Source organism: Ursus americanus, chromosome 6 (genome assembly GCF_024610735.1).
Source record: "Ursus americanus isolate L20-20 chromosome 6, mUrsAme1.1.p, whole genome shotgun sequence".
Lineage (NCBI taxonomy): Eukaryota > Metazoa > Chordata > Mammalia > Carnivora > Ursidae > Ursus > Ursus americanus.
In genome coordinates this window covers 46,724,930-46,746,348 of record NC_142132.1, presented here as the reverse complement: position 1 = coordinate 46,746,348, position 21,419 = coordinate 46,724,930, and the positions used below count along the sequence as shown (strand labels likewise).

Sequence of the window (21,419 nt, the reverse complement as noted above, 5' to 3'; positions counted from 1 at the left end):
TCACCCCTCGTGGCTCTGAGGGCTGACGGGACTCAGCTGGGCAGTTCTCACCTGGGACTCTCAGGTGACAGCAGTTGGGGGGGCTGGGGCTGGAGTCTGTTCTACGGCCTCCTCATGCACATGTCTGGCAGTTGGGAACCTCAGCGGGGGCTGTCAGCTGGAATGCCTTCGGGTGGCCTCCCTGAGTGGCCTGGGCTTCCCTATGGCGCTGCAGCGGGTGTCACAGCAAGAATCCGGTGGAAGCCGTGTTACCTTTATGGCCCAGCATAGGAAGACCTTCGGCCTTACTTCTGCCTCATTCTAGCAGTTAGAAGTGAGTCACCGAGGCCAGCCCACAGTCAGGTGAAGAGGACTGACCCCACCTCTTGATGTCAGGAGCGGCAAGTGAGATTGTGGACGGATTTTAAAACCACCCCAGCAGGGAATCACTGGCAGCTCAGCCCCGTCAGACTCCAGAAGGAGTCCTGCTTCTAATGGGTGCATTTTAGAAGCTCAAGGGACAGTTGGCCTGGCCAAAGAGCTCAGCGTCTGTGGCACGTAGTTGAGTCTTAATAACAGCTGCTCAGTGAAGAAGCGAATACACGAGTAAGGAAGAGAAGCAGGGAGAGTGACCAGGACCTGACCTTGCCCCCAGCTGTCACATTTGGACCACAGCTGGTCCCCCAGCCTTCTGTGTCCTAACTCTGCTGGCGTTCAGGCTACCAGGATGGAAAACTGCTTCCGTCCCCCCTGAAACTTGGCCCTGCCCCCAGCCCCACATCCTGCGGTCAGAAACCCTGCTATGGAAGACCATCCCTTGCCAGTGGCGGCTCCAATCGAGTCCTTTCCAAGACCCCAGCACGGGTCGGTCAGGACCTCCCCCACTGCAGGACTTCTCAGATGCCAGCTGATGGTTTAGACTCTCACCCAGAGATGCTCAGCCTGCCAAGATCCCTCCCAGACCACCCCTGCCGAGCCCAGAACAGTCCTGGGATTGAGTGAGAGGCAGACAGAGAGGAGAGAAGGCAAAAGATAAATCTCTGGGAAGTCCACTCAAAAGGGCCGGGAGGGTGGAGGGAGGGCTGAGAGGGCGATGAGAAGGAGCGCTGGAGAGGACAGTGGGAAAGCAGGAGACACCCAAAGACAGCCTGGTGTCCGAGAGAGCCAGCTTTGATGAGGCTGTTGAAGGGGGCCCGTCAGTGGCCGCAGGGACAGCCTGAGGAGCAGCCACTGTAAGGAGCCAGGAGAAGCCACTGGGGAGACGAGTATGGGTGGGGCGAGGAGGGCAGCGAGCTGAGGGGTGAGTGGAGGCGAACACGCAGAGGTGTTTGCTGCTAACTTCACCACCACCTTAGAGCCTGCCAACGAGCCGTGCAGCCTGGAAACCTTGAACTTTCAAGGGCAGTGCCCGGGAAGCTTCTCTAGTTGACGCAATCACAGCCCAGAACATTCCAGGCTGTGTGGGTGTTTCTCCAGAACGGGCACCAGCAGAGGCCAAACACCCTCTGAGATCCCCTGATAACAGCCCAGGTCTTCGGGTCAGAGACGTGTGCGAGGTCTCTAAGCCCACCCACTGCGCTCCCCGACATTTGATGGCGTCCTGGGCGCTCTGAAAGGTTCCAGATTAGAAGTCCTCCATTTGGGGGCGCCTGGGTGGCACAGCGGTTAAGCGTCTGCCTTCGGCTCAGGGCGTGATCCCGGCGTTATGGGATCGAGCCCCACATCGGGCTCCTCCGCTACGAGCCTGCTTCTTCCTCTCCCACTCCCCCTGCTTGTGTTCCCTCTCTCTCTGGCTGTCTCTATCTGTGTTAAATAAATAAATAAAATCTTTAAAAAAAAAAAAAAAAAAGAAGTCCTCCATTTGTCCCAGTGGATGTTCGCAGATGCCACACACAAGAAGGGTAGAGAAGTGGGGTGGCACCTGTCCCTGAGGAAACGGCCAAGCTAATAGCCCTGGAAATAAGCGTAGCAATACTAACTGTTCATTGCGTGCTCAGTGGGCCCGGCAGAGGGCCTTACGGACATCACCTCATAACAGCCCTGAGGTGGAAAGCAGGGCTCCGCAGCACGCCACACAGCACCTGTAGTCTACAGGGAGAGAACTCATGTCTATGAATTGGGTTCCCGGCTGGCATCTGAATGGGATTTGGCACATCAGGGCCTGCCTGGTGCGCTGGTAGCCTGGCCTACCGAAGACCTTGCTGGAGGCTGAGGAATCTCCTGGGTGAGGTCTGGGCCCAGCCTGGTCCACGAAGAAATCTCTGTGTTCAGAGGGAAGGACAATTCTGACTTCGCTCTGGTCCCCCAGTCCTGTCTCCACCAGGCTCATGACCATGTCCTGAGGGCTTTGAGAGGCGGCTGGTACAAAAGGAGGGGAAAGAGAGTCTCTTCGCTAAAACCCTGGTGAGATGTTGAGGCCCAAGTGGCCCTGTCAGGGGACCCCACTCAGGGCTGAATGGTGTCCTTCCCGAGTGTGGAAGTCTTCACCCGCCAGGATCTCAGAAGGTGGCCTTCCTTGGAGATAACGTGTTGCTGTTGGAGTTAAGATGACGTCATTAGGGTGGACCCCAGTCCACTGTGAGTGGTGTCCTTCTAAAAATGGGAATTTTGGACACACACAGGCATGGGGGGAAGATGGTGTGAAGACACAGGGTGAAGATGCCGCCGACAAGGTGAGGAGAGAGGCCTGGAACAGACCCTACCCTTGTAGCCCTCAGAAGGAACCAACCCTAGAGACATCTCGAGTCTTCCGACCTCCAGAACTGTAGGACACACTTCTCTGTCTGCAGCCCCTCAGTCCGTGGTACTTCGTTTCGGCTCATTGACGGGGGCAGAGCAGGGAGGACCCTTTGCAGAAGCAGACTGGTTTGGGGGTACCTGTGATGCCTCCTGGGGTGGGGGGCAGGAGAGCTCGGAAGGAATCTCTGAGCAGCAGGTAGAGCAGAATCTGAGATCTCGTAGTACTGTAATGCCCCTCGTGTGGCCACCCTGGAGAGCTGCGGGGAGACATCCAGCTACAGAGCGCAGCAACACCATGGCCGTTAGGGAGGGAGCAGACATGTCTGCCGCAGCGGACTCGCGGGGAAGGAGCCAGTGTGTGGAGGAGCCCTGGCTGGGTGCTAGTGGGATGTCTCTAGAAGCAGACACCAAGACAGGATTAGATGTGAAAGAAGCTTATTAAGGAAAATGCCTGTGAACGGAAATGGGGTGGGAGAAGGGGAAGGGTAGGAGAGCTGTCAGACTGTTATTCAAGTCTGACCTTGACTGAAGGAGAGAGGGATGGAAGGAAGGCGGTGGGGAGGAGAAAGAGAGGGAGAGAGGGACAGGGGGGAGGTTTGGTTGGATGGCACCCTCTTGCACAGCCCTTGGGGAAGTCCTCCAGCCAAAATCCGCCGCCAGAGGGGGCCACGTCTCCCAGAAGGGGGGCTGCCTTAGCACCCCTGCCACAGTCTGTCAGTGGCTGTGAGCTTGGCTCGGGAGTGAACGTGAGGATGGATTTCAGAGAGTGGCAGCCTGGGTCCCCCCAACCCTGCCCCCAACCCCCAGGCCTTGCAGGCAGAGATGGGAGCAAGGCTCGCTCGGGCCACCACACCGGGGGTGTCAGGGAGGGAGGCTGGAGCTGCTAGAGAACCACGAAGAAACATTCGGCTCCTGGGGGTAAATGGTGGGCCGGCACGCAAGGCTGGTGGTGTAAAATGATACCCCACACCTTCCGTGGACATTTCCATTCCTCTTTTTCAAAACCCTGCCTTTTTAAAAAAGTAATCTCTATGCCCCACGGCGGGGGGGGGGGGGGCTCAAATTCACAACCCCAGGATCAAGAGTCACATGCTTTACTGACTGAGCCGGCCAGGCGTCCCTTTGTGTGGACGTTTCTTCCATAACTTGCAGTGAGCTCGAACATTCTTTTTCTTTGGGCTACTGGCCATTTATTTATATTTTGCATTTTGTGACCTGCCTCCCCATTTCCTCTCTGTGTTTTCTCCTGAGGTGTTAACATTATTCTTGTTGATTTTCATGAACAATTGTTGTGTTAAAGTGACGCGTGTTTCGCGGATATTTTCCCCAGTTGTTCAGAAGGCTTTGAATCACATAATGGATATGAATTCCAGCCCATAAATCCAAGTGTGCAAGAACCACAACTAAATGTACTTTCTGTAACAGAACTTAATTTCTTTTTCAAGTTCCTGTTTTGGCCAAATGGTGGAAACTATCTGAGTCATCTGGGGAAGGCCCTTCCCCCACCCTTTCACCCAGCATGGCCTCTAAGCCCCTGGGGTTACGGAGTGCCAAGAGAGCAGGGCTGGGCCTCTGTCGGGCACTGTCCTTGCCGGTACCCTGGCGTCTACTGTCCTTGTTTCCATCTGGTTCTTGTCCCTGCCCTGCCATGATCTCTAAGGCTTCAGACTTACTGGGTCACTGTGCCCTCTTGGGCCACCCCTCCCCTGCCCCCCAGGAAATCAGGTTCATGGCTCCCTATGCTACACCGTGGCCGGGGGAGGGCGCAGAGCCCCACTTGCTTAGACACACAAGAAAGCTTTCTTGTCTAAATAAGCCCAGATCTGGCTCCTGCTGGTCTTGCTTCAGGCCTGGAGAACCCCACTGTGTTGTCTGCCCAGGACAGTCCTCATCGCCCTGGAGACGGCATCATGCCCACCCCCTCCCCTCTCCAAGGAACAGCCTTGCTGGAGCTGCTCTACAAACCTGATTCCCAGCGTCCCTGCCCCCCCTTCCAGGCTGCGTCCTGCTGAGTCTGTTGGGCTTGTCCTCGTGCCCCTGAGGCCTGCACAGTGATCCCGACGTGCCCGGACTCGCCCAGCACCGGGGCCTCGGATACCGACATGCTGTTTTAGCCCGTGAGTCGATCCATTTTCAGAGCCTCTGCTCATCTTTGTTATCTAAATTGACACCTCTCCCAGCCTGGCCTGCACCTGCTGACCTTTTGTACTAATATTCAGCGACAGTGGAGGGTAGAGCAGCCAAGTTCTGGGATTAGGCAGAGCCAGGCCAAATATAGCTCAGCCACTTATTTAACCCGAGGGAAGGCCCGTGTAACCATGGACAGCTTACATAACCTCTGTCAGCTTTGGAGACCTCATTTACAAAGAGCAGTTAACCCTAGTACCTCTTCTCAAGGGCCACGGGAGGGTTAAGAGGTAATGTCAATTCTTACCACGCACAGTTTATTAAGCACACGGTAAATCATAGCCGTGCTTATAGTCATCGAGCACCTAAGACTGCAGCGAACTGGAAAAAAAGACAAACACTTGTCGTCAGTGATGGGCAATCTCAATCGGAGGGCAGGCGATGTTGATTCGCAGGGGACTTATTCTAACAGAGGCGTGAGCAGGATTAACGTTAGTAAGGAGAGATGGACGGTCAAGCTAATAGATTCAAGAAACTTACCCAGGTCAACAGGAGAAGCAGACCAAATAAGGCAAAGGAGACTGCAGAATGGCCGGCTGTTTGCCTCCTGCAACCACAGGGCAGAGAGCCCAGAGCTCAGACGAGGTCTGGCCAAGCAGCATTTCAGTCTTGGCAAAGGATCAAGTCCCACTCCTAGGGAGCCTGGCAGTGGGGCTCTCCCCTCAGCATAACGATGCCACTCAGTACATGGAAAACAAAGGTGGAACTGGGGCACGCACAAAGGCCAACCTGGGCTGTGCTTGAGAACCTCCTGGGTCCTGCCAGCCAGCTCCTTTTCCCATTGACTCTAGTTAGGGGTTGTGTGAATGAGCTCAGTGTACTAGGGGAAACCACCCCTACAGGGCTGGAAGGCAATGGTAGCTTCTCTAGGGCAAAGAGGCCCAGCCAGTGGCGGAGGACAGTGCAAGCTTTGGAGTCAGCAGGACCCAGGTTCAAACCCAGCTCAGTCATGTGGTATCTGTGTGGCCTTGGGCCAATCACAGGCTCCCCCTCGGGTCTTGGCGCTGTCAGCCCTCACATGGGGACCACAGCCTGCCCCTTGCAGAGCTATCACAAGGACTGGATGGGATTGTGCGTCTAAGTCACCAAGCACAGGGCCCCGCTAGCTGGAGAAAAGGCCACCTAGAGAGAATGATACCTGGCGGAATGCGTCTGCGAGGTGCTGCTTGGAGCCCACCCACTCTTAAAGGAAGACACACAGCCCAGCAGAACTGGGAAACATTTCAGGCTCCATGCTAGTGTGACTTTGGACAAATCGCTTACCCTCTCTGGGTCCCCATTCCTTTGTTTGTATGACAGGGATAACTTTCACTGTGCAGGGTCCTCCTGAGGACCAGGGTGATGTCTAGAAAGTGCTTAGCGCAGAGTCCGGCACGGAGTTATAAAGTGAGGCACCATCCCTTCCCAGAGGCCACAGAGACGCCATGGCCAAACCCCTGCTCAGGCCCTCCCCCTGACAGCTTCCTCCCAGCTCCTCCTCTCTCGCAGCCTTCACCATGGGCACCTTCGGAGGAATGAGACAAAAATAGCCAGCCCACTGCACGTCTTCACAGAGACAGCGCAGCTCTGTCTCCCGGGGCCGGTTCTCTCCAGCTGTGCCCGTGAGGTCTCTGCCAAGAGCCGCTGATGACACAAGCCGGCTAAGATGGCGGTTCAATGACTGGCTGTGTGTGGAGCAATGGCATCTGAGCTGGCCTTTAAAGGACCCCAGCTGGGGGTGTCTTAGTTCCCCGTTGCTGCCTAGCAAATGACCCCAAAACTGAGGGGCTTAAAACAACAAACATTTATTATCTCACAGTTCCTGGAGTCAGATGTCCAGGTGTAGTTGAGTTGCATGCATCTGGCCCAAGGTTTCTTGGGGGTTGCCAACAGGTCACTGGCTGGGGCGACAGCCACCCCAAGGCTCCACTGGACCCACAGGATCTGCTTCCAAGCTTGCTCACGTGGCTGTTGGCCGACTGCACAAGATCCACGTTCAAGTCCCCCACAGAGCTGCTAGCCAGCCTTGGTGGCTCACCTCGGCTCACCTTCTATAGGCTGCATGGGTGTCCCAATATGGCCGCCGGTGAGGAGAGAGAGAGAGAGAGAGAGAGCCCAAGACAGAAACCACAGATGCTTTGTAAGCTAGTCTTGGAAGTGACATCCCATCACTTCTGCCACATCCCGTTCACTGGGAGGGAGCCATTAGGTCCAGCTCACATCCAAGGTGAGGGGACTACAGCAGGCTGCGGCCAACCAGGGGAATCCCATCAGGGTGGGCACGGGGAAAAGGCAGAAAGAAGAACAGAAAATTGTAACTTTTTTAGAGAGTGGAAAGAGCCCGAGCCCAGTGAGACAACTCAAACGCTGGCTGTTCCGTGTGGCCCTGGGCGGCCTGCCATCCAGCTACTTAGAGTCCCAGCCTCCTCTTCCATCAAGTGAGGTAACAGCCCCGCCCAGCCAGCCTCTTGGGCCATTTTGTGGACAAAAGATTCAGTGGCCGTGAATACACTTGAGGAGGCCTCCAAACAGGACACGGCAGCTGGTGTAAGGATGGCATTATCAAGTTATTAAGGGGAGTCTTGGGCAGACAGGAGCAAAAACCCACCCACAGGGGCACCCGGGTGGCTCAGTCGGTTAAGCACCTGACTCAATTTCAGCTCAGGTCCTGACCTCAGCGTCCTGGGTTCAAGTCCCGCCTCGGGCTCCGTGCTCAGGGTGGAGTCTGCTCCAGATTCTCTCTCTTCCTCTCCCTCCCCCACGCTCGCTCGCACTCCCTCTCTCTCTCAGATAAATAAAATCTTTAAAAAAATGCACTCATAAAACCGCCACGGGCACAGCTGAGGGTACGTATGCACGGGGCACGATACCATGCCCTCAAGACCACCCTTTCTGCCGTGGCCCTGACTCCTCCGCTGGCCCGGGCGAGGTGGGGCGCAGGCGTAGCCGGTGCACGTCCCTTCGCTCACCGACGCCCTTCACCATGTCCTTCTCCTTAATACGGACGATCCTGTGACACGGGCGTTATCAACCCCTCTTTACAGATGTGGACAGTGAAGCTCTGAGAAGCCAGAAATGACCTCCCCGAGCTCACACAGCTACATGCGGTTTGGTCCGACTGTCTCCTCCTGGGTCAGGCCCCGCGGGCCCCGCTCACAGCGCAGCCCCACCCCCAGGCCCGACGCGCACGGCACCTTGCTCCCCTCGTGTGCGGCACCTAGCACCGTCCAAGAGCATCTCCCTTCCCCTCTGCTTCTTTTCTTGTTGTTCTCTGTCTTCCCAGTGAGCACATAAGTTTACTTTTCTGTCCAATGACCGCCGTTATTTCTAATCCCTGGAGAGGTGCCAGGCGCCCAGCAGGGGGGCAGAGCAAAGCCAGGGAGGGAATGAATGAAACGGGAAGCTGGCTTTCAGCGGAGTTCTGCCTGTCTCAAAACCCACACTTTCAGGCCCCGGGGCTGGTCGACAGTCACCCTTCCCCTAGGGCCTGCCTCCACCGTCCTTCCCAACTTTTCCCTTTGGGGACAGCTTCTCCGGAAGACCTCCTCGGCCCCCAGGACCGTCCACATCACGGTGGCTAGCAGATACATTCAACGAGTCAGCTTCCTCCACTCCCTTGTGTGACCGGGTGGCTTGTGGGAGAGCCAAGCCCCTGGGGAGGTGAGGATGGTGGGGGCCGGCCCTACCCCCTGGCTGCCTCTCCCAGGGGCCCCCAGCACCCACACACCCAACTTTGAAAGCCCAGCTGGACTCTGGAAAGGGGAGTTTCCCCAGACCCTCCTCTTGGGCCTCTTTCTGGTCACAGTGCCTCCCACCCCCCTGGGCCTAGAGGGAAACCTCCCCTGCGGGCCTCTTCCTGCTTCCCATCATGCTATGGTTCACAGCACACTCGGGAACAGACTCACCCATGGTTCCTGGAAGCCAGCGGAGAGACACGGAAGCTTTCATGCTGCTCTGTGAAGGCCGGGAAGGCCACGGGGGAGTACCCCAGAGTGCAGCCATCCCGGGGCCTGTGAGCGGGGTCTGGCTCGCTTTCTGAGCTCTCAGCCAAGGACTTTTCTTCCAGGCTCCCTGTCAGCTGCCCATGACAGGTACTCTCCTGGACCCCAGCCCCCTCCAATGGAACCAAGGGAGATGAAGTCCAAGGCACATTGTCCCTGCGACTGATACTGGCTATGATCATTCACAAAAATCCACCCCTTGCCCACAGCAAGGCCACTTCCCTCCAGCCCCTCCTGCAAGGGTCTCCAGGACCACGGTAACTTCATCCCTCACAGCAGCCACAATATTCACCGCTGCCACACACACAGGCTGCCTGGGAGAGGCTTGCTCAGTAGCACTTAAAACCACATGGCACTGTAACTGCCTGTCCCGGACTTTGTCCCCTATCTCCAGGGCAAGGCTCAGGCCCAACATACAACAGGTGCTCTGAAAACATGTCTGCTGAGTGAATCGTGCAGAAAGGGTCCCGGCAACAGTGAAGACAGGGTTTTTGTCCACAGTCCAGGTACTTCCGGGCTGTGTGACCATGGGCAGGTCCCTGTCCCTCCCTGAGCCTCGGTTCTCTCATCTGTGCAGTGGAGATCAGAACTTGCAAACTACTGGCCCAGGGTTCCCATCTACATTGTGGATGTGTTGTTTATGGTTCATGCGGTGTCTAATTTTATTTTAAAATTCGTTCCCAACATTTAAAAATGGGGAGATTTCCACAAAACCTAAGGTTTTCAGCTTTTGTTGAAAACTGAGAAGATCTGGCTATACTGGGTCCCTGGTCTCACATACACAATTGGCTGTCCCGGACAGCAGCGGCCCCTTTAACCGGGGTGTTTGGACACAACACTGCCTCCCCTCACTCCCTAGAGCCTTGCCCAGTATGCTTCACTTGTGTATGTCACTGCCTGGCCCCTGTAGGCATCTGAATTTGTCACCCCTGAATGTCAGCACGACCTGTCTGTTCCTTGGCTCTATGATACCTAAAGGAATCCTACGGGATCCCCAGGTGACAAAAGCCATTAACACCCTGGATGAGAAGCCACTTCAGCTGAGTGGAGAGAAACTGCTCTTTCTGAGGATGACACAGAGTCTATAAATAGCCTCGGAGCCAGGTGAGTGCTGACACCTGCCCGATCTCACCTGCGCTGGGAGTCCTCGAGTCCTCGAGGCTGGGTGTGTTCCCTTCAGGGCTCAGCCCAGGGACTGTCCCTCCTCCTGATGCCACTAAGGACAGTACAAGTAGGAATGACTTCACAGCTCAGCCTGTGGGGAAGGTGGAACTTTTCTCTGGCTTGGGCAGGAGGTAGTGATGACATTTGATTTTCCAAAGAGGGTAGAAGTGACATGAGTGAATGAGGCCAGTTCTCAGTCTGGAGTCCTAGGGATGGGAGTACTGCACCATCAATGGCTCCCCAGTGCTATCCAACAACGTTAGACCTCTGCCTGGCTTTCAGGACCCTTTGTGATTGCCCTCTACTCACACCCCAGCCTTTCAGCTTATGGCCAACATTGCAGCCTTTCCTTGAAGGTACCCTGGTCTGCCTCTGGCTCATTCCCCATCTGGAACCTCCTCTCCACCTCTTTGTGTCTCTGCCCTTCAAATGTGGTTGTGTCCAGGCTGATCCCCCAGGCAGAAACCACCTTCCCTGTCCCTTGAGTTCCTCAGCTTCTCTCTTGCCGTGTTGTCTGTCCCCAGCTTATCTCTCCTGCCCTCCCCACCCCATTCCCAGCAGCATGATGGCAGAGCCAGACCCTTCAGTAGGCCCAGCCCTGACCCTGGAGTCAGACAGAGTCCTCCCAGCTCCAACACTCCAGCCCCGGGCAACTCAGTCTCCCATCTCCTAGGGCTTTCCTACCGGTACACAAAATGAAACTGCCTCCCAGGCTGTGGGGGGAAGCAGACACACAAAGGGCGGGGGAACGGCTCTGAGAACTAAGGTGGTTGAGCGAACGAAGGCAGCTCTTCCCTGGGTTAGGGCTGCTCAGGCTTCAGTGGGGTGGGGGACACACGGAGGCCCCCCAAGGAGCAGGCTTGAAGGACAACAGGGCACTGCTAACCCACCTGGCATAGTGAAGGGCTGTGTGAGCTGAGGACCGGGAAGTGACATGGCAGTGATTCCTCTCTTCCTCTTTCAAATCTATCGTATGCACTGATACGGCCGGGGCGGGGTGGGGGGATCTGGGAGACTGCTGAGGGCCTGGATGGGGCAGGGAGCAAGCTGGCTCCCCACTCAGGCCCATTCTACTTCAGGGCACGGTAATCATGAGCAAGGAGGAGCCATTCCCTGGGACAGAGTGAGGCTCCATCCTGGGCTGGAACCTGGGGAGCCTCTGGGCTCCAGGATGCCGCTGGGGCATCACTGAGTCACCAGGCTCCTCCTGGGCCAGGAATAGAGAAGGGGACTGTAAACTTCCAGAAAAGGGCCAAGCCAGAATTCTAATGAGCCTAGGACACGCTGCTTTAACCTCATGAATTCATTTGGGCCAGCATTTTGCCATCTGACCGCTTCCCAGGAGCTGATTCAGGTCTCAGCTCAAGCCCGCTTGACTCCAACGTTCAGCTCCCACCCTCTTCTTGGGCCCCTTGGACCTCTGAGCCCCTGCAGCTGAGACCCACTGCTGTCTGAGCCTTACACCTGCAGCAACGGCAGTCTAGACCCCGCCCATCACTGATGCTCACAGCATAGTACTTAACGGTGGACACCCTCCTCCTCACCTTCTTGAAACAGACCTGGAAAGAAGCAGGGTAAGGACTACCATCACATCCTTATTCTCCAGAAGGGAAACTGAGGCTCAGAGCGGTCCGAGAAGACTGGCTCAGGCGAGCAGCGGAAGATGCCGGTGCTCCTAGCCCTGGGCAGTGCCTTCCTCACTCTGGGTCTTTGTGTCCCATCTGGAGAGTGCAGGTGTTAGCTGAGATGCTCTCCCAGGGCCCCTATTACCTACTTACTGTGGACCCCCCACACCAACCATACTTCTGTGAAGCCCCCCTCAGCATGAGAGGTAAATCCTCTTCACCATGGTTCTCTGTTCCCCTTCTTTTCTTGTCTTACCTTTTCACTTCTTGCACTCCCTATGAAATGGCCCCTGTACTGTGTTACCTTGCAGGTGTGTTGTTGGGGTGACTGGGGTGGGAGGGAGCCAGCAGCCAGCTGACCCCGTTGCTGGGGACCAGGCCTGTGAGTCTATGGGGTTGGGGATGGGGCATCGGACCCAACCCTGGCGGAGGGCTGGGGCCGGCCAGAGCCTGCTGGGCCCCTGCTGAGTTCCAGTCTGTGGGAAGAGGATCTGATGTCCGGAAGCATCTGCAGACAGGGCCAGACTAGGGCTAGGAGGCCTGTGGTCAGCAGGGGAGGGGTCTCTGCCTGTGTCCTCCTGCACCTCTCACTCTAATCCACCTCTCACCCCCACCTTCTTTGTCTCTCACCCACGTCTCTCTTGGTCTCTCTGTCTGCAGGGCCTATGCCCGGAGGGAAGGGCTCAAACATAGATTTTTGTTATATTCAAATAAAAACATATGGATGCTCATATTTTGGAGTTAACCACGTTTTAGCATATTTCCCTCTCTCTTTTTTTCATCTAGGAACCTTACAAAATGGAACCGGCCCCCTTTTGCCGGGTCGTGTCTGTCCCTCAGGTCTCTGGTCCTTGGGGAACCCCTTGAAAGGAGTTCACGCTCCGTAGCCCCAGCCGCCTGGCTGCGCCGCCCGCTGGGGCCGCCAGGGGTCGCCCGCGAACAGGCTCGGAGGGGGCGGGCTGGGCGGGCAAGGGCGGGGCCTCGAGGCCGGCCCAGCCAATAAAAGTGGCGGCGCGCGGAGGTGGCTGACTGTAACCGGTGCGCGCGCGTAACTGTCGCTTCCGTCGTCTCCGTTCCTACCGCCGCTCTCCCGCCGCTTTCCCGCAGCGACCCGCAGCCGCGATGCTGGCGCTGCGCTGCGGCCCCCGCCTGCTCGGTCTGCTCCCGGTCCCGCGCTCCGCGCCGCTGCGCCTCCCCGCGCTCCGCGCCTGCAGCAGCAGCAGCGGCGGCGGCGGCTCCCGAGACGCGTCCTCTTCCTCCCGGAACCCGCTCGTGTACCTGGACGTGGGCGCGGACGGGCAGCCGCTCGGCCGCGTGGTGCTGGAGGTGAGCGTCCTGCACCGGGCCGCGCCGGACTGGGCATGGGGGACGGGCCCGGCGCTGTGTCCAACTTGCTGGGTGACCTTGCCCCTTACACCTGGCCATGGGCCTCAGTTTCCCCATCCCTAGAAGGGGGCATCAGATGGGTCTCTTCCGGTCTCCTCTCGGCACTTTGGCGTAGTAGAGGCGGCAGGGAGGTCAAGTGTGGAGGAGAAAGCTCAAGGTCAGGTCATGAACTGTGAGAGCCGAGCCCTGCTGGCTGACCCCGGGGTCGGGGAGAGGTCCCGAGACCTCGCGGGGTCAGCGCCCAGACCCGGAGCTCCGGGGCAGGGTCGGGGGGCTCGGGGGTCGGGGCAGTGGGCCGGCGGGGTGCTCACGTGGCGGTCCTTGCATAATGCGAAGCCGGCTCGGCCCCGCCCCCTCGGTGGGACTCACCCGCCTCCCGGCGCTGGGGCAGGAGCCGAGGTGGTTTCCTGCCGGCCAGCCTCCTCTCGTGCAGGGCGGGCCTTGCGGGCTCCGGCCCCCAGGCTGACCTGGGACGGCCCCCCTGCAAGTCGGGGCAGTGTGCCCGGGGCCCTTCACCCCAACTCTAACCCCGCCACACTCCCGGACTCAAAAAGTAAGAAACAAATAGAGGGAACAAACGAGGGGGAAGCTCAGGTGTAGCCCTCAAGCCCGAGCCCCTTTTGAACAGAGAGACCTCCGTTAGGCCTCAGTTTCCTCTTCTGGGAAATGGAGACCACCCTCCTTATTCCCGTTTATTTTAGGGGTTCGGCGCCACGGTGGCTCTGGAAGCCTGGAGGCAAGGGGCCGGCTTGGTTGGGCCTCTAACCTCTCGTTACCCCCCTCCCACTCCTGGCCTCTCTAAGCCCATTTCCCCTCTGCGCATTGAGCTTGGAGTGGCGCCTCTCCGGGTCCTGAGTCTCTCACACTTGGGGCCCAGCTGTAGTAGCTCTGTCAGTTTTGCCCCTGGCAGTGGACCAGGATGGCAGTCATCTCTTCTGACAGTTAGGGAAACCGAGGCTGCCTCCGCCCAGCCTGGGTTCAGGAAACAGCTGGCAGAGATGATAGCTGCCTAGGCTGCCTCCTGCCGAGGGCTGGGAGCCCCGGGAATGGAAGGGGCTCCTTGGCCGCTGTGGGGGTTGGGTGGTGAGGAGGTTCCTTCCATCACCTGCCTCTGGACTGACCGTCTTCTCTTGTCCCTCTTCTCTCCCCCTAGCTGAAGGCAGATGTCGTCCCAAAGACAGCAGGTAAGACGGGGCTTGGGACTTCTGTGTCTGGTCTAGATGGAAGAGAGAGGGGCCAGGCCAGGTGGGTGGGAGGCTGAGAGGAATTGGGGCAGAGACCTGAGACCAGATGGGAGTTCCACATGAGGCTCGGCTGCTGGGTACCCTGGGCCAGCTTTCTGTCCCTCTCTGAGCCTCGGTGTTAGCCCTGCCCACCAGTCCAGTATAGCCTTAGAATCAGTAGAAGCACATGTCAGTTTCCACCAGGACCACTACTTCCTCCTGGTGCCCGATGGGGCAGTGGCTGCGTGGCCCAGAGACTCCCTGCCAGGAGCGTGTGCTCTTGTCACGGTGCTGGGACACTGGGACACTGAGCTTTGAGAAGAAAGTGACTTGCCTGGGCTTACGCAGCCAGAGCAGACCCAGAGAGCGGGCCTGGGGTCTTTCCACCCTCTGTTCACCTCCTGGGGGGGGTGGGTAGAAGGGTGCTGACTAGAACGAGTCATGACCTTGGAGTTGAATCCTGGCCCTGCTGACCTGCGTCTTCCTTCAACCCTCAGAGAACTTCAGAGCGCTGTGTACCGGGGAGAAGGGCTTCGGCTACAAAGGCTCCACCTTCCACAGAGTGATTCCATCCTTCATGTGTCAGGTATTGTCGTCCTGTCTGCCTCGGTTCCCCGTCTGTGAGTGGGGCTGCTAACAGGGGCCACCTTGTAGGGCGGTTGTGAGGATTAATGAGTTACTGAATGGAGAGCGACGGGTTACTCTGTTGGCCTGGCTTCTTACCCAGAGACGGTGGAGCTGGTTGGGCTGCCCTGGCCGTTGAGCAACAGGGCGGGTGGCAGGGTGGCCGGGCTGGCAGAGCCTGTGGGAGGGGAGGGGGGACTGGCATTGAGATCTGGATGTGCACAGTGCCACGGGGGGGTACGTCTTCAGGCTTTGGAGGACCAGCATATGCCGGCAGGCTCCCACCATGTCCCCCTGTGTGTCCCACTGAGCACTTGGCGTGGGAGATGGTACCGACAAGAACGCACAGGTCTGGACTTGGAGCTTCTCCTTCTAGAGCGGGGCATCTTTCTCGGTTAAATGAGTGCTCGTGAGTCATGTGTGCTGCCTGTTTTTCAAAAACATCAGTATTGCTGTGTCAGAAGTTTGGGGATAGATGTGGACAGCAGGAACTTCCCCAGGGGTCGGGACCCCAGCTGTGTTGGGAGTCACCCTCTGTTAGGTCAGGCCCTGGTAAGACGGGGGTTGATGTCTTGAGGCCAGCAGACCATAGAGGCAGGGGCATGCATGTCATGACCTCTCCGAAGTCCTTCCAGCCTGGGATTCCCTCCCCCGTTCCCTCCACTCCGACCCGGGGCTGTCATGCTATTGTGGTGAGTGGCAGTGGGTTGGGGCCGGGCCTGCTGACGTGTCGAATGTGGTGAATGCAGGGACGGGAAGGGAGGCTGTGGCAATGGGACAGGCCTGGCCAAGCCTGTGGCTTTCTGCCGCAGAGGCCCTCCCAGCTCTGCCTGAAGGAGGATGTCGGTGAAGCCGGAGCTGAAGGGGGCTGTCCTGAGCCAGGCGAGGGTCTTCCTCTGAATAGCGGCGGGTAGGGGCGGGCCTTCCAAGGCTGGACGGCTCTCTGAGGCATGAGTTGGCGGCACCAGGAGGCCCAGGCCAGGGTTTTGAATCGTCCCTGTCTGGGGATAGCCTGCTGGCATCTGTGGACGCTTAGGTCGGGCTGGTCGGGTCATCCCTCTCACCTGAGGATCAGATCTCAGGAAGACAGCCATGAGACCTTGGCCAGGGGCTGGGGCTTGCAGCCGTTGGGCTCTTCTGGTCGCGGCTCACTGTGGAGCCTCACGCAAGCTGTGAGGACGGATGCCTTTCCTGGGTCTGCAAGGCATAGGGAGGCCCCTGGACCTGGTGAGGAGGGAGATCCGGGCAGGGAGTGGGGCTCAGCGTAGAGAACTGGCTCTGTGCCAGCCACTGCTCCCCCCAACAGACCAGACTTGGGAACAGGGACTCCCTGGCCACCTCCCTGTCTCCCCTCCAGGAGTGGTGGGTAGAAAATTCTAGGTCACTACCTACAAATCCTCTCAGAATGGCCGTTAGATCTTTTGCGAATCATTTAAAAAACTTGCCCAGATTAAAAAAAAAAGTGAATCACGTGGGAGGTAGTTATTAATGGCAGAAAACACTGAAGCTTTATTTTTGCTTATTTTCCTTGTTATTTGGTGAGTCCGGACATCCGTGGATGTGTTCTGACCCCTCGGCCTGCGGGGCTTCTGGCTGGGTGGGCCCCAGGTGGGTTGGCGGGTCCCTCCCCGCGCTGCGGCGGCCTCCCCCTGCCAGCTCCGGGGGGCGGCGGCTCAGCAGGTGCTCTGTGCTCGCAGGCCGGCGACTTCACCAACCACAACGGCACTGGGGGCAAGTCCATCTACGGAAGCCGCTTTCCTGATGAGAACTTCACACTGAAGCACGTGGGACCAGGTGAGTGGGGGCCGCCGATCCCGGGTCGGCATGCCCCGAGCTCTGGCCCGGCCGCGGCCACGTGCAGCACACCTGGGAGGCTGGGACCGTTGCCTGATACGCGGTGATGCCCCTTCCCTCCTTCAGCACTCCGTGTCGGAGTGTTGGTTGTCCTGGAGCTCTGTCATGCTGAGCTCTCAAAAACTAAGCCTTTGTTTGAGAAGCTGAGGCAGAAAGCCAGCAAAACCCAGCGCTGTGTCACGTTTAAGGCCCAAGTGTCGAGGTCAGTGTGCCGGAGTCCCCTGCTGTGCCACGGAGAGCTTCCACAAGGCCCTGTCCTCCCTGTGCAGCACAGGCGGACGGGCCCCGGGAGCCGGTCACCCTCTGGGCCCTGCTGGTCCTCTTCAAGCTCCAGGACCGTCAGACTCCGGTGTCCTTGCTGTGGTGGGAGCTGTCCGCTCTTGTGAATGGCTTCCCAGTGAGGTGCCTCCTGGGGCGGCGTGGCTCACCCCTGCCTGTCTTCACAGGTGTCCTGTCCATGGCAAATGCGGGCCCCAACACCAACGGCTCCCAGTTCTTCATCTGCACCATAAAGACAGACTGGTGAGTTCCCCACTCCAGGCTCCAGGCCGTCTGAGCACGAGGGGCGGCCTCGCAGCCAGAGGAGGGTTTGCGTGCTTCCAGGGGAAAGTAGCGTGAGGCTGGCCTGTGCTCTGGGGCAGGAGCCTGCAGCTGGGCTGTGTGTCCGCATGGGAGAAGGACTGAGGGCGAGTTTGGGTTGTTCTAGAGCTTTCATTTGCTGTCACCTGGAATTTTCTCCATGTGCTCTGTGCACACACACAAAAGTACTTTTACCGAATATGTCTGGGACACGCGGCAGAACTTACCAGGCCTCGCGGTGGCCTGTGGCGGCACCCTGTTTGCTTGGTTCAACCTGCTGCTTCCTGGTGTACCTCGAGCCTGGAACACACCTTGGAGCCCTCTTGCCCATGTGCCTGTGCATTTTAGGGATGTCTTCCCTGGTCGATGTCTCACTACCAAATAAGTTCCTTTGCCCAAAGTCCCCTGTGTCCTAGGGGGACGTCCTGAGACATGTGGAGGTGAGGGGACAGTAGCTGACCAAAAGTAAGACTTAATAAAGTCCATTTCCTAGAACTTCAGGGAGACCTGAGTGGCAGGTGGATACTAGCTGCCTCTGGCCCTCAAACCAGAAGGGACACAGGTGTCCGGGCTGGGCAGCTCGTTGCTGGCTCTGCCTGCTCTTTGCTCCTTCCGTGGAACCCCTCATAGATCCCGCATTTCTGCCCTTGGCTGTAACCAGTGCTGGCCTTGCTGGCGCTGGACTAAGCTGCCTTTTAGATTCTTGGAACTCTCTCAAATTAAGAGCCGCACTTGCTCTCTTGGCTCTTACCGTGCTACTCATGACCGTTCAGATGGTTCCCTTTACACAGGCCTCTTATTTCTTGAGAGTAGTTTGATACCCTGTTATCTTCCCTGTGCAGAGCCAGAATAATTCACTTTTCATAGAGGAGGTTACCAGGATTCAGGTTAAGTGGCCTGGGGCAAGGTCACATGGTGTGGGAGGCAACATGTACCCCGTAAGAGAGGGATCCTCCCTTGTATTTTGGGGAGCTCAGCAAGGCTTGATACTGAAGCTGTTAGGAGTGGGTCCAGATTTTCAGTGTGAGTGCCTTTCAGAATTGCTGTCTCACATAAAATAGTTCCAGGACCAGGTAAGCATGACACTGGGTGACACTGTGCTACTCTTACTCTTACCTGGCTCGACTCACAGGTTGGACGGCAAACATGTCGTGTTTGGCCATGTCAAAGAAGGCATGGATGTCGTGAAGAAAATAGAATCTTTCGGTTCCAGGAGTGGGAAGACGTCCAAGAAGATCGTCATCACAGACTGCGGCCAGTTGAGCTAACTGGCCACAGGGCGCTGGGCCGGTAGCAGCCGCACACGTGTTCGCTCACCTAGGCGGCCACCTCGGGCGCCAGCAAAGGTGCCCCGTCCAGTTGCCTACACTCGTTCCACCGTCACTGTGTGCTTGAGGAAGGCCTCTCCGGAACGTCCGATCTCCACCAGGACACTGCCTCCCCAGTGTCCGCCCTTCCTCACGACCCGATTTCTAGACACCAGTCGTTTATGTGATGTCACCACTCGTCATCAGGCCTTCTCTGTGATCCCCCAGCCCCAGTTCACGGGTGCCTTGGACATCGGGGGTGGTGATGGCTTAGCTTCGGGGACAGGTTTCTGCCTTTTCCTCGATGGAGGGGGGAAAGCCTGCCGCTGCAAAAGGGCCATTATATCTGTTTAATGTCCTCTTCTAATTGGAATAATGTAATTAACAAGATAGCCTGGAGATGCAGCTGTGACACTAACTATTCCGGGCCGTGGTCGGACCCCAGTTGGTGGCCAAAGCCACAGAACCCCGGAGGTTGGCCTTTGGAACACAGTCGGGGCTTTTGTGAAGGGTCCCCGGCCACGGCATTTATCCCACTGTGATCCATGTCACTGTGAATCCTGTCGGTTTGCTGCTGTGGATTTGAAGGAGAGGCCGTGGGGGTAGAAGCAGACGAACCTGGGAACAGACCCACTGCGTACTGTGCCTAGTCCTGGAAACGGCCCGTACGTGCTCTGGAAGAAAGGAAACATGTCTTTTCTGGAGGGCTTTGATTTTTCTGTGCTTAATTAATCTACTGTTTGTATATAATACACTTGTGGCACGTTTATTTGTGTTCACTTGAAATGTGAAAATAAATCCTATTTTCTGTAGAAGACTGGTGTCTGGTGATTTTAGGAAGCAGGGTTTATAACTCGGGTATTTGGAGCCAACCTTGACTGAGTTAAACTACATACATGCCTGGGCTATGCTGAGGGTGTTTACTTGGACCATCTCTTTTAATCACTCCAGCAACAAAACACGGTACTGTCGTCGTCCTTAGAGATGAATTGGGCTCAGACAAGCGATCTTGGCACCCACAGCCTGTCTGTGAGCACTGGCTACCCGCCCCCCCCAAATCCCAGCTCCACCTCTTGGTGACCCAGAGTCTGTTTTCTTCAGCTGCATAATAGGTAACAGTAATGGCCCATCCTTTTAACACACTCTGGAGTGACAGGGATGACGACATTTCCCGTGCGTCAGAGTCTTAGAGAAGGATCTGTATTCATCTAAAGTTAGGTGTGGAGTTCACTATCCTAGATTTGCCACTTAGATTTGGAATTCTAGGTGATTCTGAAGTCTCAGGGCAAGGAGATTGGGGAGTGGGAGAACAGGATTCAGAACTCACTTAGCCAGAGATGGCAGTCTGAGTAATGGAATAATCACATTCTAGTCACAATACGAATGGAGTTATTTCACATTGGGCTTCCCAGAGTTCGATTATGTGTGCCTTCTGTCATTCTAAGGTCACGGTGGCTGGAGTTGGGTCATTTGGAGTCTTGGAAGGTTTCCGTGATGGGGGTTTCCAGAATTCAGCTGTATGGACTGGGAGCTCAGCTAGCCTAGCAGTTTTCAAACAATTCTCATGCACCGTACGGGTCCTCAGAGCAAGGGGGAAACAAGGGACATGGGCCCCTAAACCCCATTTTCAATCAGATACCCTCTTTTTTCTTATTGGGGCTCTACAAAGGGTTTCATTTGAAGAAGGGGATCCTGAGCCCAACAGTAATCATGACGATGGTGATAATCACTGGTGATGACTCATCCAGTCCAGCATTTTACGATGTGTGGACTGCGGCCCTGAGCAGGGTCATGATGCCCCAGGCGACCCTGTGAGTCTGCTGGCAGAACAGGGCTTAGAACCTGGGACGGGCCAATCCAGAGGGCTCCCTGTTGGGGGCCTCTCCCAATGCCCCTTGGTCCTCCGATCCCCACATTCAGAGCACTGGTGACTTCTGAGGTCAAACCCGCAACTTCTGTCCCTGTGGAGTTTTCTCTTGACCTCTGGGGACTCTAGGGAAGGGAAGCAGTGGTGCTGGTGGCAAGTGTGAGGGGCAGCCCCTCGAGTTGTGACCTGCCGGCCCCGTGATGATTTCTCAGGAGTCTCAGTTCTCAGTCTTGCGTTGATCCCACAGTGCCTTTCCTTTTCCATGAGCAGGAAGTACGTGTGTGTCCCTCTACCTGGAGGAGTGTGGTGTGGAGCAGGGGACTGGAAGGCAAGAATTGCCTAAACACAGAGTTTCTAGAAGATGGGGCCACTTGCTCCACTTGCCAGTTCTCTTCTAAGCACCCCGCTCAAGGGCCTGGGCCTGGGCTTACTGGATCAAGACGGAGCCTGATAAATAGATAAGAGGGTGACTTGCTGGCACGCGGCACCTGATTCATGAAAGAAGAGGTGAGTCATACACGTGCTCTCAGATGTCATCTGTGACGCCACAGAGCACAGTGTGTAAATACCAGGAATATCCTTTTTATGAGACGACACATGATAAGCTTTTCAAAATGACTTCGCTGAGGTTTGATTGGCACATAAGAGAACTCACACATTTTAAGTGTACAGCTCCATCACTTTTGACAAATTCACACACCAGATAAATTCTAGAACATTTCCATCTCTCCAGAGTCGCCCCTGGGCGCCTTCCCATGCAGCCACTGAATCCTGTCACCGTACGTGACTCTTGCCCGTTCTGGGACTTGGTGTGTATGGAGTCATGCAAGATTTGTTAGTCTCTAGCATGTCGTTCCATGAAAAGGAATGTCTGTGAATGTTTCCCGGGTCCGATGAGGCCGGAG

At 56.8% G+C, this 21,419-nt stretch overlaps 1 protein-coding gene across 1 annotated transcript; it reads left to right on the top strand.

Annotated features, from left to right (window-relative positions):
* The first annotated feature begins 12,700 nt into the window (after positions 1-12,700).
* PPIF (peptidylprolyl isomerase F) lies at positions 12,701-19,462 on the top strand. The gene is made up of 6 exons (XM_045783587.2): positions 12,701-13,000; positions 14,214-14,244; positions 14,781-14,869; positions 16,605-16,701; positions 17,208-17,283; positions 18,473-19,462. Exons 1-6 carry the CDS (start codon positions 12,797-12,799, stop codon positions 18,606-18,608), a joined length of 633 nt encoding a protein of 210 aa, XP_045639543.2. The 5' UTR covers positions 12,701-12,796; the 3' UTR covers positions 18,609-19,462.
* Positions 19,463-21,419: the final 1,957 nt, after the last annotated feature.

Bases quoted from the DNA above. Each gene is read 5' to 3' on its own strand.
- PPIF (XM_045783587.2), top strand. From the start codon at position 12,797: ATGCTGGCGCTGCGCTGCGGCCCCCGCCTGCTCGGTCTGCTCCCGGTC. The intron at 13,001-14,213 runs GTGAGCGTCCTG...CTCTCCCCCTAG, and splicing joins TCGGCCGCGTGGTGCTGGAG to CTGAAGGCAGATGTCGTCCC. The intron at 17,284-18,472 runs GTGAGTTCCCCA...CTCGACTCACAG, and splicing joins TGCACCATAAAGACAGACTG to GTTGGACGGCAAACATGTCG.